The 13840-nt window shown below is 37.3% G+C and overlaps 2 protein-coding genes across 2 annotated transcripts; both read right to left on the minus strand.

Annotated features, from left to right (window-relative positions):
- Nucleotides 1-8146: 8146 nt before the first annotated feature.
- LOC130999435 (uncharacterized) lies at nucleotides 8147-9051 on the minus strand. The gene has a single exon (XM_057924961.1). It carries the CDS (start codon nucleotides 8880-8882, stop codon nucleotides 8397-8399), a length of 486 nt encoding a protein of 161 aa, XP_057780944.1. The 5' UTR covers nucleotides 8883-9051; the 3' UTR covers nucleotides 8147-8396.
- Nucleotides 9052-11246: 2195 nt separating this feature from the next.
- LOC130998803 (pentatricopeptide repeat-containing protein At1g09900-like) lies at nucleotides 11247-12038 on the minus strand. Its single transcript, XM_057924209.1, has one exon. The coding sequence runs from the start codon at nucleotides 12036-12038 to the stop codon at nucleotides 11247-11249; it is 792 nt and encodes a 263-aa protein (XP_057780192.1).
- Nucleotides 12039-13840: the final 1802 nt, after the last annotated feature.

Raw genomic sequence — 13840 nt, forward strand, 5'->3', positions numbered from 1 at the left:
AATTATGAACCCGGTGCAACAAAAATGGATCACTAAATTATTGGGATTGGACTACGAAATACAATACACAAAAGGAGTGGAGAACAAAGCTGCTGATGCTTTGTCCAGATGTCAGCAGGGGTTAGATGATTGTTTCACTATTACAACGGTTTCTCCTAATTGGATTTTGCAGGTCAAGCAAAGCTATGAGGGTGATGTACAGTTCACTGAAATTATCACTGCTAAACTCATTGATTCTGCTGCACATCCTGAGTATCAATTGGAAGCTGGTATTATTACTTACAAAGGGAGAGTGGTGGTTGGTTCTTCAAATGGATTGAGGGATACTATTCTGGCCGAAATGCATAGCTCAGCATTTGGTGGTCACTCGGGTATTCAAGGCACTTATTCTAGGCTCAAATTATTCTTCTTCTGGCCATACATGAAGAAGGATGTGGAATGTATGGTAAGAGAGTGTGATGTATGTCAGAGACATAAATCTGATTTATCTATTTATCCTGGTTTACTGCAACCATTACCTGTTCCAGACAAATGTTGGACTCACATTTCTATGGATTTTGTGGAGGGGTTGCCTAAGTCTTCAGGGAAGGATGTCATACTTGTGGTGGTTGATAGGCTGAGCAAGTATGCCCACTTTATGGTTTTGTCACACCCTTTTACAGCTCAAACTGTGGCAAGGTTGTTCATGGACAACATTTACAAATTACATGGGCCGCCTGTGAGTATTGTGTCTGACAGAGATAAAGTATTTACAAGTCAATTCTGGAAGGAGCTATTCAAATTGATGGGTACTAAGCTAAATCTTTCTACGGCTTACCACCCTCAATCCGACGGGCAAACTGAAAGGGTTAATCAGTGTTTGGAAGCTTATCTCCGATGTATGGTGAGTACTAATCCTAGACAGTGGGTAAAGTGGATCTCACTTGCTGAGTACTGGTATAACACCAATTACCACAGCAGTCTCAAATGCACACCATTTCAAGCTCTGTATGGTATACCGCCACCTCACACGGGACTAGGGGCTTTCCTAAGTTCGAGCAATCAGGAGGTTAAGCTTTGGCTATCTCAGCGGCAATCGATGGTGAACTCGTTGAAGGAAAATCTCACTCAAGCACAAGCACGAATGAAATTTTTTGCAGACAAAAATCGAAGTGAGCGCAATTTTGAAATTGGGGATTTTGTTTACCTAAAGCTTCAGCCTTTTCGCCAAAATTCTGTGTCGTTGAGAAGGAACTTGAAGTTGTCGGCAAAGTATTATGGCCCATATGAAGTCTTGCAAAAGATTGGAACTGTGGCGTACAAGCTAGGGCTGCCAGAATCTTCAAAAATCCACCCTGTTTTCCATGTCTCTCTACTGAAGAAGTGTATTGGGCAGGGGGTTGTCCCTTCGACGGAGCTGCCTGTTGTTGATTCCGATGGGCATTACAAGCTCGCGCCTTTTGCCTTGCTGGACAGTCGAGTGGTCAATCGTGGGGGAAAAGAGATTCAGCAGGCTCTTGTGCAGTGGTCACCCGATGGTGCTGATGACTCTAGCTGGGAGGATCTGAAACCTCTCATTCGCCGTTTTCCTGATCTAGATCCTCGAGGTCTAGGATCTCAAAATGGGGAGGGTATTGTTATGACAATGGAAATCTTCAAAGATAAGGAAGCAGAGAAGGTATCTGGACTAGTGTTCAGCGGGCATTTGGATGAGAAAAGTGTTCTTGCTGCATTATTACCGGAGAAGTTTTTGCAGAATGTTCCGGGTGAGAGTGGAAGTGGGGAAGAGATAGTTGACTGCTATGGGAGTGAAGACCAGATGGAAGAAAAAAGGGAGAGTGTTATTCCACGTGGCTGATGGAGCTGTGCTAGTTTTTTGCATTTCAATTAAGAGAGTTGTTATTCTCATTTCTTTAGTCAGTTAGTGAGGGACCACTTTAGTATAAATATATCTGCATGGTTTGTAAGCAACCCTAAGAAATGAAATATCTAATCTTCTCCTATCTTCTTTCTATCTCTCTCGCCACCTTCCCCATCTGCCTTCTATCTTCTTCATATTTTCAGTAAAGACTTCACCTTTACCACATTACATTACACCATTTTTACAGCAACATAGCCGATATATATAGATCTGTTACACATCTACATGGCAATTACCTGTTATTTTTTTTTAATGACGTGTAGCGAAACGACGTCATTTTCAAGTTCCGCCCACCTCTCTCTCAAGCTCCACCGGCGAAGTTGCTGCCCGCCGGTCGGAAGGCCGCCGCCCTCGTTCCCATCTCACAGACCCTCATCCGTGGGTATATCCGTCTCACCATTTCCCAATCCAATCCCACTTCACCGTGCGCCGCTGCCACCTCTCTCTCAAGCTCCGTTGGTAAAGTCGCTGCTCGTCGGCCGGAACCCTAATTCAGCAGATCTCATCTATCTCTCTGTTCTCCTCCCTCCGATCTGGGTTGACGCCGCCCTACGCAGCACCATCTCCTTCCTCGGCGATGGCCGAGACGCCGCTTCCTCCCTCTACTCTCAAAACTCTCATCCGCGGACATATCCGCCTCACCCTTCCCCAATCCAACCCCACTTCACTGTGCGCCGCCGCCACCTCTCTCTCAAGCTCCGCCCACCTCTCTCTCAAGCTCCGCTAGCGTCGCTGTACTTCACCGGCCGGAACCCTAATTCAGCAGATCTCATCTATCTCTCTATTCTCCTCCCTCCGATCTGGGTTGACGCCGCCCCACGCAGCACCGTCTCCTTCCCCGGCCACGGCGGAGACGCCGCTTCCTCCCTCTCATCTATCTCTATGTTCCCAATTCCAACCCCAGAACCCTAATTCAACAAAATGACGTCGTTTTGTGACTAATAATTTCAAAGAAACGTAAGGCAAAACGACATATCGGAATTCTATGCCACGTAGATTAGTCCGGCTGCCAAGTCATCTTCAATTTTTCCGAAAAATTTCGCATGATGCAAATCGCGACTCCTTAATTAGTTGTGATATACTGAGGCAGAATTTCTGAGAATGATGCAAAACACGAAAATGAAAATAGTTGAAGGATTTAGCGGCTATTAACCCTATAATCTATCACTAATTTTTAATTTTTAATATATTTAAAAATATATAATATTGTTGTACATGACATGGCCAACCGGTGTTACCATAAACTAACATTTTTTTAATTTTTTTTTCTTGTAAGACCAAGTGTATAGAAGAGATGGTTCGGGGTAAGACGGGTCGCGGATCAACTGAAAAACATAAATAATATAAATTGATATGGAATTTACCCAATGATATTAGGTTCGAAATCCACTTAAATGAAAGTAATGTTATTTGGCAATGCCATGAGCTCAAGCGCGGAGACGAGAGAGAGAAGGAAAAGGGGAGAAGACTATTAGAGTTTGTGGGGTGAATTTTTTTTTTTTTTTTAATGTTGGATTGTTGGGCTTGTCTCAACTTGCGATCAGCTTCGACCCAACCCGTCTCTTCCATACACTTGGAGGGTGTTTGGCTAAGCTTATTTTAAAGAGCATATAAGCTCTTGGAAGTGTTTTGATAATTGAGCTTATAAGTTAGAGAGAAAAGTTTTTGTTAGAGAGAAAATATTTTTTTAGAGAATGAAAATCAAAGAAAAATGAACTTGAATGATATATAATAAAAATAACTTGGGATAGATGAACTTATTTTTTGGAGAATTTATAAGCTCTTAGAACTTATAAGCTGTTTGGGAGCTTTTTGTCAAACATTTGGAGGAGCTTATAAGTTTCTAAAAAGATTATAAACTGTTTTGAGCAACTTATAAGCTCAGCCAAACACCCTCTTGGTCTCACATATTTGTGCTTCACAAATGGATTGGGTTGGTACGGGGTGTATTTAGAGGCAAGCTAAAAAAAAAAACATTTGTTCAAATTATAATCATGAGGAAATAAAAGAAATGAAATTTGATTGAAATTCCGATTGTGTATTTAATGGAAATGAGTAGTATTTTAGTTTCTTTAATCTTATTCCCGTACTCTTTTTATTATAATCATGAGGAAATAATTATCGTCTTTTTTTAATACGATTTTACATAACATTATGCTTTACAAATTGAAACCAAATTTTAAGCTGATAATTTACACAGAGGTTATGTTGTTAGCAAATCTATTCAGAAACTCTTTGTCGCCGTTAAAATATCGAAATGTTTGAATATTGCTAATTTCATGAATCTAATCAATCTACTGATTCAGTTAACTAAAAATTTTCTTTTGATTTTTCGTATTTAAAATTTCGGGTATCTTTTTGTCTCAAAATAAGTAATTAAGCATATGGAGACTGTTTCATTTCATTCAAAGCCAATAAATTCAATTTTCACATAGTATAATTTTTGGCAACAATAAATCTATGCAGTCATATTGTGGCTACCCACACAATAATATAATAAGAATAATCTTGATTTATTTAATTTATTTTTTAAAATAAAAATAAGATTTAATTATTTTATTGTATTTTCTACATTGTACTTATTTTTTAATTTTTTTTTGCATTTTTTATTATTTATTTATTTTTTAATAAAAATAAAAAAATTATTAAAAAATTGTAAAAAAATAACTATAATGTAGAGAATATGATAAAATAACTAAATCTTATTTTTATTTTAAAAAATAAATTAAATAAATTAAATTATTTTCTACTTAAGTAAATTGTGGGCAGCCACAATGTGCTATATTGTGCATGTTTAGCATTACTCTTTTGGCAATTCAATTACAAAATCGTCTACTCAGTTTTCAATTTTCAAATCACTTGATGTTTCTTATCACTTCATCGAATTGTAATTTTCAGCAGAACTGAATCACCTCAATAAATCCTAGATTTGGAATAAAAAAAATGTCATCCAACCATGTGCCCAGTTGACCACGTATGAGAAGATCAATCGGGCGAGTAAAATCGGAGATATAATCAATTTGACAAACGAAGAAATTGCCTCAAAACATTAGATTAGGTTAAGGGACAGAGTGCGTTTGTCATAAGCGTATCAATTTTTTTAAAAATATGGTAAAGAAAATGTGACGGTAGAATAAGGGCCTGAAAAATCAGGAGAATCAGATTCAGGCGAGTGTTACCGGAGATTTCAATATCGCAAGATTTGAATAAATAATTGGCTGGATCGGTATGGATCTGGATCCAGTCAAGGAAACTATTCTTGCTCCTTCCAAATTCAAACAAATTTTCAAAAAAAAAACTCAAAACATGAAAGAAGGAAAGAAAGAGACGACACAGAAGCTGAATTAGCTCAGCTGAATTTCGAAACTACTTTTAGAGAGAGATACAGAGACGATTCTACAAAAGCTGAATTTGCTCAGCTCAATTCCGAAACTACTTTCAAAGAGAGAGGAAGGGAGCGCACAAATAACAATCGAAAGAAAAAGGATGTGCCGGTAGAATAAGGGCCTGAAAAATCAGAAGAATCAGATTCAGGCGAGTGTTACCGACGATTTCAATTTTGCAAGATTTGAATAAAAATTGGCTAGACCGACGTAGATCTGGATCCAGTCAAGAAACTAACTTGCCCGCTCCAAATTCAAACAAATTTCAAAAAAACTCAAAACATGAGAGAGAGAGACATGAGCTGTATTTGCTCAGCTCAATTTCGAAACTACTGTGTGTGTGAGAGAGAGAGAGAGAGAGAGAGAGAGAGAGAGAATTTGGGAGGAAAGGTGGGAAGAATAAATAAAGGGCAAGGAGAGTTAGGGCACAAATAATAATGGGCTACGTGCAGGGTTAGGCCCATCTTTAATGGACGGGAGTAAAAGCCCACTATCTAGCTGCATTTTTTTATTTTATTTTTTTTTAATTCTGATTGAAAAACATTTACTATTCATTATGTATGTATTTATATAGGGTGTTTGCTAAGTTATTTAGACCGTTTTTATAAGCTACAATAATTTATAAAAAAAAATTTAAAAGTTTATAAGATGTAACATCTCAAAAAATTATAAGTTGTGAAAGTGTTTGTATAATTGAATTTATAAGCAAGAGAAAATTAGGAGTTGGAGAAACCTTAGTTAGAAACCTAGAATGAAGAAATTTAATAGAGATGGAATTGAAAGGGTATATGCTGAAAATAACAATTCATAATAGAGTTATTTTTGTAAATTAACTGTTGTTTGTAAGATTATGAAAAAATAAATTAAAGTTTATAAGCTTTTTTTAGAGTTTATAAGTTGTTAAAACTCATTTTCATGTTTAGAAATTTATTTTGACAAACAATTTAGGTACACTTTTCCACAGAAGCTAGCTCGAAATATTTGATCTTAGATGCTTTTAAGCTCAACAAAACACCCTCTTAGTATGATCTCAAATAATTAATTCATTTAGTTTATACTATCTACTGAGCTCTTCTTTAGTTGAGCTTGAAAATTGCTTTGTCGAGCTCTTCTAAATGCATGATTTGTATGATTTATTTTACTCTGTTTATTAACTTACATCAACATCTAAAAATATCTAAACTTTCACATAACTACTTCCAAAATTTTCATTCAAAGTTGCTCGGCAGCTTAAATTTCAAGTGGCAAAAACTTGTGTGCACCCATCTTAATTAAATTCAATTAAAGTTCATCAATTCCTAATTAGGGCTTATTAGTCCTCAATTAAAATTTATAAATTACAATTAGGTGTGCATCATTTCAAGAATGCATATACAGTAAGAAAAAAGAAGGAAAATAACCGCAGTCAAAATCTGGAAACGAATATGCAAGTGTATATTACTAGCACAAGCTAATTCTGTTTCCTACAAATTTCTTTTTTATTATTAAATGTGGCAACACACTTGTATGAATGTGAAATGAAAAACACAGCCAACAAATTATGACAACCTTCATTCTTTTGTAGAACACAGTGAAATCACCTTAAGTGGATGGTTTTCAACAAAATCATAAATCATTTTGACATCAAGTACCAAATCAATGCTGATAAAGAACTATTCTAGAGTTGTTTCCAAAGCTGTAAACAAAGACTGCAAAGCTTTGGTGGATCAAACAAAATGCCATGCAGCAACTCGCTAGGCTGATCCATCTCTAGATGTATAGGACAAGCAGAAAAATCTATTTCTTGAACGACTTTTATTCGTCCCATTCCATTTTAAGAAGTGAAAAGTTAATAGATAGTATGACAGAACAAGCATCATCCTATGTCAGATTCTAAAGAACTTAAGAGGGTACGTGCCATTAAGTCGCACGCATAACTTCAGCTGAAAAAATTGACACTTAGCATATACAGAACCATATTCTACACACGCCAATACTTGGATACTCGAACTATGTGCAGAAATAGAACTGTTCTTAACATTTGAGTGCATAACAACTGTAACTGGAGCCCGGTTTTGAATTTCATCCAAAACAACTACTTCCTAAGATAGATGATATGTTGCCAACATTTGGATACTCAACAATCCAAAAATATAACTTTTATATTTGATTGCATCAACTGGAATCGAGTTTCAGATTTCATCCAAAACAAAACAACTATTACTAAAATAGCCGATGTCTTGCGCAACAACTCTAACTGGAGCCAAGTTTTGGATTTCACCAAAAACAACGAATCCCTAAAATAGCCGATGTCTTAGATGCTCAACAATGTCAGAAAATGAAACTACTCTTAAGTCTTAACATTTGATTGCATAACAACTCTAACTGGAGCCCAGTTTTGAATTTCATCCAAAACAACTAATTCCTAAGATAGATGACATGTTGCCAACATTTGGATACTCAACAATCCAAAAATATAACAACTTTAATATTTGACTGCATAAACTGGAATCGAGTTTCAGATTTCATCCAAAACAACTAATTACTAAAATAGCTGATGTCTTGCGTCACAACTCTAACTGGAGCCAAGTTTTGGATTTCACCAAAAACAACTGCTACTTCCTAAAATGGCCGATGTCTTAGATACTCAGCTGTGTCCGATAATGAAACTACTATTAAGTCTCAACATTTGTTGCATAACAGGTTGCAAATTTTGGATTCAAACCAAAAGAACTAATTTCTAAGTGCTCCCATTGCTCAAGTTCTAAACTCTACAGCTTCTTACCTTAAAACACTATACAGGAATATTAAAATGCTGATATTAAACAAACAACTAAGACATAAAGCAATTGGAAAACATAAAATTTCAGCTCAAATAAAAGAATTCACCTCAACAAGATAATCAAATTTATGTCAAATCCAAAATCTGATATTATGCACATATTCTAGTGCAATCCCATTGCGTAAAGGAAACAAACTGATCACCTGATTCAATTTGAACGTAAACATGCTTCAAAACAACAATTTCCCCAATTTATCCCTCATCACGGTCAGATATCCATTGAATTCAACCACATTATTTGAAAATTAAAAGAACGCCTTACATCCAGCCTCCACGAATCGAATCGAAACCCTTACGGAGTGTCCCACGGCTTCATCTCGGGGACGGCGACCACCATACCTTGCAATTCCGGCGTCAAAACCACCTGGCATCCAAGCCTCGCGTGCTTGTTCATGACGCGATTCCTCGAATTTCTCATCAACACGTACTGCTCATCGTATGACTGCGGCGGCAGCTTGTCGAGCCACTCCTGCGCGATGTGCACCTCGCACTCGGCGGAGCAGGCGTCGATCTCCTCGAGGCGGTGGGACGCGGGGTCGATTAAGCCCTTGTTGATCAATGCCTTGAGCAGAGTCTGGCCGGTGAGCCCAACCACGTCTTGCTTGTTGCCGTCGGGGTCGATGGCGCTGAGCTTAATGATCCGATCGGAAACTTTCGCGGAGGTGGTGCGGGCGGCAGAGGTGGCGGAGGTGCGCGCAATCACGGTGCGGTAGGAGACGGAGAGAGAGGGTGATTTGGAAATTTGGGAGGCGAGTTTCTGGAGAGTGGAGATCGCCATTGTTGAGTTCGAGGGTTTGAGTGGAGAAATTGGGGGAAATTTGTCGATTATATTTGCCAACACAAGTGCTCTTTTTCTTTTTTCTTTTTTCTTTTTTATTTTTCCTTTCTAATTATTTCTTTCCTCGATTTCTATTTTTGTTCATGACATCGTCTAGTTTTTTTATTTTATTTTGTGCATGTTAATTGTATTACAGTTTGATAAATTTCACTTTTATTACCTATAAATTAAATTTTGAAAGAAAACTTTCTTCTCATTACCTAAAAGGATTCTTATATACTCCCTCCGTCCCATTATTTATGGGACAACACTGTTGGGCACGGAGATTAAGAAGAGTAGAATGAAGGGAATTGTTATTGTTAATTAACACACACACATACACTTACACACTCTCACGCACACTCACTCTCTCTCGGCCTCTCTCTCGCCGGACCGGTACACGGCGGCGGGGCCGCCGGCGAGCGCCGCCTCGTCGGCCCCTCTCCATCCCCTCGTCGGCCCCTCTCCGGCCACTGTCCAAATCGACAAGCAAAATTCCAACAACCAAATTTTCAGAATTTTAGAGAACCAAATTAACAACCAAATTTCAGAGAACCAAATTTCCAGAAATTCCAAGAACCAAATCGACAAGCAAGATTCCAAATCAACAATTAAAATCAACAACCAAGATCGAAATTAAAATTTCAAACAAGATCGAAATTAAAAATTTCTAGAATCAAATCAACACAATAATTTTGAAGAGAGAAGGCGTGGTGCGCAGATCGACGCGGGTGGACGGCGGACGTGGACGACGCGAGTAAATCCCCCAAATCGTTGGAAGCACGACGGCGGTGGAAGGACGATGGCAGTGGGAGATGGTGGAGCCCCAAATCGGAGCCCTAAATCCCCAAACTCATCGTCGACTTCCCTTCGTCCCCAAATCCACGAGGCTTCTTCTCCGCGAGGCCGACCATGTCGACGACGATGGAGGCGGCGCTGGAGGAAAGCGGCGTGTTAGAGGAGGGCGGCGCGCTGGAGGAAGGAGTGAGGCCAAAGGTGTCGGCTACTGGTAGCAGCGAGCAAGCTTCTTCTTGTCGGCGACGCCCCCTCCTTCGCAAGCTTGAAGCTTTCTCGGCCGCCGGTCATTTCTTCGCCGCGGGCTTCTTCTCCGGAGGCGGCGGCGTGAAGCTGGCGAAAGATGAGAGACGAAGAGAGAGAGCGTAAGATGAGAGACGAAGAGAGAGAGAGAGAGCTAAAATTGAAATGAGTATAATTAGAGAGAAATGTAATTAGGTAGTAATTAGCAAATATTTTAATACTTAAATGACCCCTGATTTTTTCCAAAAAAGGAAATGTGTCATGTAGGTTGGGACAACCCAAAAAGGAATACGTGTCATGAATAATGGGACGGAGGGAGTAGTTGACTAAGCTTTTTAATTAGGTATATTTACGGCAACATACGCGAAATTTCAACAATTTTGATTTTCTTATAACCTTCAATTTTTTAAAAAAAAATCGTCTTTTGATTTTTTCTGATTTTTCCCACAATAATGACAACATGAAAAATAACTTAAGTGAAAATCTCTGTACGAATTGAGATGGCACAACAATCTCAACGTGAAAAATAACTTAAATGAGATTTCCTATTCATTTTTTTAAATTTTATTTTGTAAGTTTTGAATTTCCAAGCACACTCCAAAATAAAGACATCAGTAATATATTACTGTGCAATTCGGATTGAGATTCAGTATATCGCATTTGATGTCTCACTTTGTATCATACTTTCAACTTAATTTATCTTCTTATATTATTATTTTTTTTCAATTTCAATTTCGTATGTTTTAATTTTATTTTGTGATTATAATTCGAGTTTATTCCATTTTGATTATATAATTATTTAATTTCATTTTTATTAACTAATAATATGTTGATAATTCAAAGTTATGATATATACTTTTGAAAAAAATTAACTTTTTTTAAAAAAATAAAAATGAAGAATAATTTATAATATATTAATAAAAGCTTCAATTTGGAAAGGAAACTTTGATTATCATCATTTGCTTCTTATACTTATGATTTACACCTAGAAGAGAAATATGTAAAAGCTAAAGCCCCTATGTTTTTCCTAAAGAGTTCAAAATCAACTTCGCGGTATTTTTTATCATGTGAAATTCAAAGTGTCAAATAGATTAATTATGGCACTATTCATCTTATCTTATAAGCTCTACTCCTAGAATGAATACTACTTGGAGAAGATAAGCCAAGCCAAGAGCGAGTGATATACCATTAGTCATCTATGATAAAGCTATAAAATTCAAGCATTTAAAATAATCATAACATAGAGATTAAACAAACAAACAAGAACATGTACTTTCCCCTTAACGACTATCTAGAATAGAGGTCCTTTGGTACAAGTTTCTTAATCTTATCAAATAGAACACTATCTCTACCTTCCTTTACCACAGGTTCAATCGACATCGAAAACATAGTTTTGTCAAGTGTGAAACCCCTTGCATCCATCTCTTCCAACAGTGGAATTGCATCACACGTCTTGTTCCTTTTGAGAAGACCTTGAACAAAGACATTGTACGTCACACTATTAGGCAAGCAACCATTGTTTGCCATTTGCGCCATTAAATCCTTAGCATCCACTGTCTGCCCTTCCTCGCAAAGTGCACCAATGAGAATATTATATGTTATGACGTCGGGCTGCATACCTTTGGATGGAAGCTCGTCAAATAGATCCTTTGCTTGTGTGACTTTATTATCATCACATAATCCCTCAATAAGGATAGTATAAGTCACAATGTTTGAAATGATGCTTTTATCTTTCATGGTATGCAACATCGAAAATGCATCAGCAATACGATGAGCTCCGCACAAACCATCCAACAAGATATTGTAAGTCTTTATATTAGGAGATATTTGAAGAGCTTCCATCTCTTTGAGCAGCTTCAAGCCATCTTCGCATTTGCCTTCTCGAAATAAGGCCTCTAGCATTATGTTATAAGAAACCACATCGCTTTCTAACCTTTTTGCGGGAATTATAGTAAGTCGTGAAACTTCATCGACTTGCCCCTTTTTGCAATATCCATTCATCAAGCTATTGTAGCTTATGATATTGGGCTTGATTCCAAAATTCTTTGCCAATTGGAAAATGCGTCCGGCTTCATCCATTTTTCCTTGCATACAGTACCCATTTACCAATGTATTGTAAATGAAAATGTTAGGTTGTACATCAATATCCTTCATAGATACCAACATATTTTTGAGTTTGGCTCGAATTAAGTTTTGAGTTTGGCTCGAATTAGAACATGAATTTATATATATAAATATATTTTTTGTGCTTGAACTTAACTCAAACTTTAGAAAAACTGTGAAATTAAAGCTTGAACTCAATTCGTTCATTTAATAATGAAATTGCGATCAAATTTTATGATATGATAATTTACATAACTAGTCTCATTTATAATTTCTTTAAACAATGAAACGTCAATCGAATTTTCTCAAATGAAAATTAAAATAATTGGTTAACAAAAATCATAATCTATTATTTGCCCATTTAATAGATGTTGGCCATTTTGATATTATAAATCCAAATATATGGCCTTAGAGCAACCGTACCGCAGCTTGTGGAAAGAAGAAAAGAAGAAGAAGAATATTTAGAGAGAAATGGAGAGGGTGCCGCAGGGGTGGGGTAACTTCAACGACGGATCCAGAATTTAACATTAGGGGGCTGGATTTGTTGAACTGTGACATTTGAATTCGTATTAATTCCTATCAATATGGTTGTTCTACTTCGTGAACGAATACGAGTGCTTGGAAGCGTTTATTTCGAGACTATACATGCTTGCTTTGTTTGCTTGCAACGAAGATCATGATAAAAAACTTGTGTCAGACTGTCTGATCGACGAGAAGATGAGATATTTGTGCTTGGATCCGGATACGGGGACCACTGACGATACTCGTATTCAGATCCAAGAAGGTGTATTTGTAACCTTACGAGTGTTTCGTTGTGCTTGCATCCGAATATGAGCACCCTCTGACGATCAGACACAAGACTCCCCCTTCTGAACGTCGACTCACATTTTTCGTATGTGAATCCACAAGCACACTCAAGGCTATGACTACAATCTCACGTTCATCACCATCAAGGTATGCAAACACATGACTTTTCATTGAATACTTGATATCATCATCGTTCCTTGAGCCTCGAGGCCTCGATCGACTATATTGACACCCGACTATCGACTCCTCCGCAGGGGGCCGGGCACACCGTGCTGGAGTACAAGCCACTCGAGTCGTTGGAGTTCTACTCGCTATTCCTTGCTGGCGTGAAGATATGAAATCGAATGCCGCGTCTTCAAAGGGGACCAAAGGATCATTGCAGCTAAATCATTCACTATCTCTTAGCCAAAGTTTGTCATTCTTGATTGATGATTGAAGAAGATTTGGCTTAGCATTATTTATAGTACGAAGAACATTAATACATTGTGATTTCAAATTTATAATAAATGTTAGTTCAAAAAATTTACACATTATGATGTTTACCCTTTTCATGATGAGACGATCTCACATGCAATTTAACAACACATGAATAAATCGTAATCCCCAATATCAAAAAATCAATCATTCATGGGAATCCAACATTCAAAATTCGATCTTTGACACATATATGCAAATTCTTGTACACATTCAATCGTGATCACTCCAAAAACAACTATTCCAAAACAAAAAAAATGACTTTCTTTAGTTATTCTTTTCTCCACCATTCAATTCCCAATTTCATCATACAATATTCTTTCATACCAATTATCTAGTAAGAGAAGAGTACAACCATATCAAATTAGAAATGAAGTTTTAAATCTCAATTCAATCAAAACTAGAAAAGATGTCCCTTTTGCTACATGTTTCTTAACCTTATCAAATACTCCTAGAACACTATCCTCTACCTTCCCTTATCACAACTTCCCACAAAC

This window comes from Salvia miltiorrhiza, chromosome 8 (genome assembly GCF_028751815.1).
Source record: "Salvia miltiorrhiza cultivar Shanhuang (shh) chromosome 8, IMPLAD_Smil_shh, whole genome shotgun sequence".
Classification (NCBI taxonomy): domain Eukaryota; kingdom Viridiplantae; phylum Streptophyta; class Magnoliopsida; order Lamiales; family Lamiaceae; genus Salvia; species Salvia miltiorrhiza.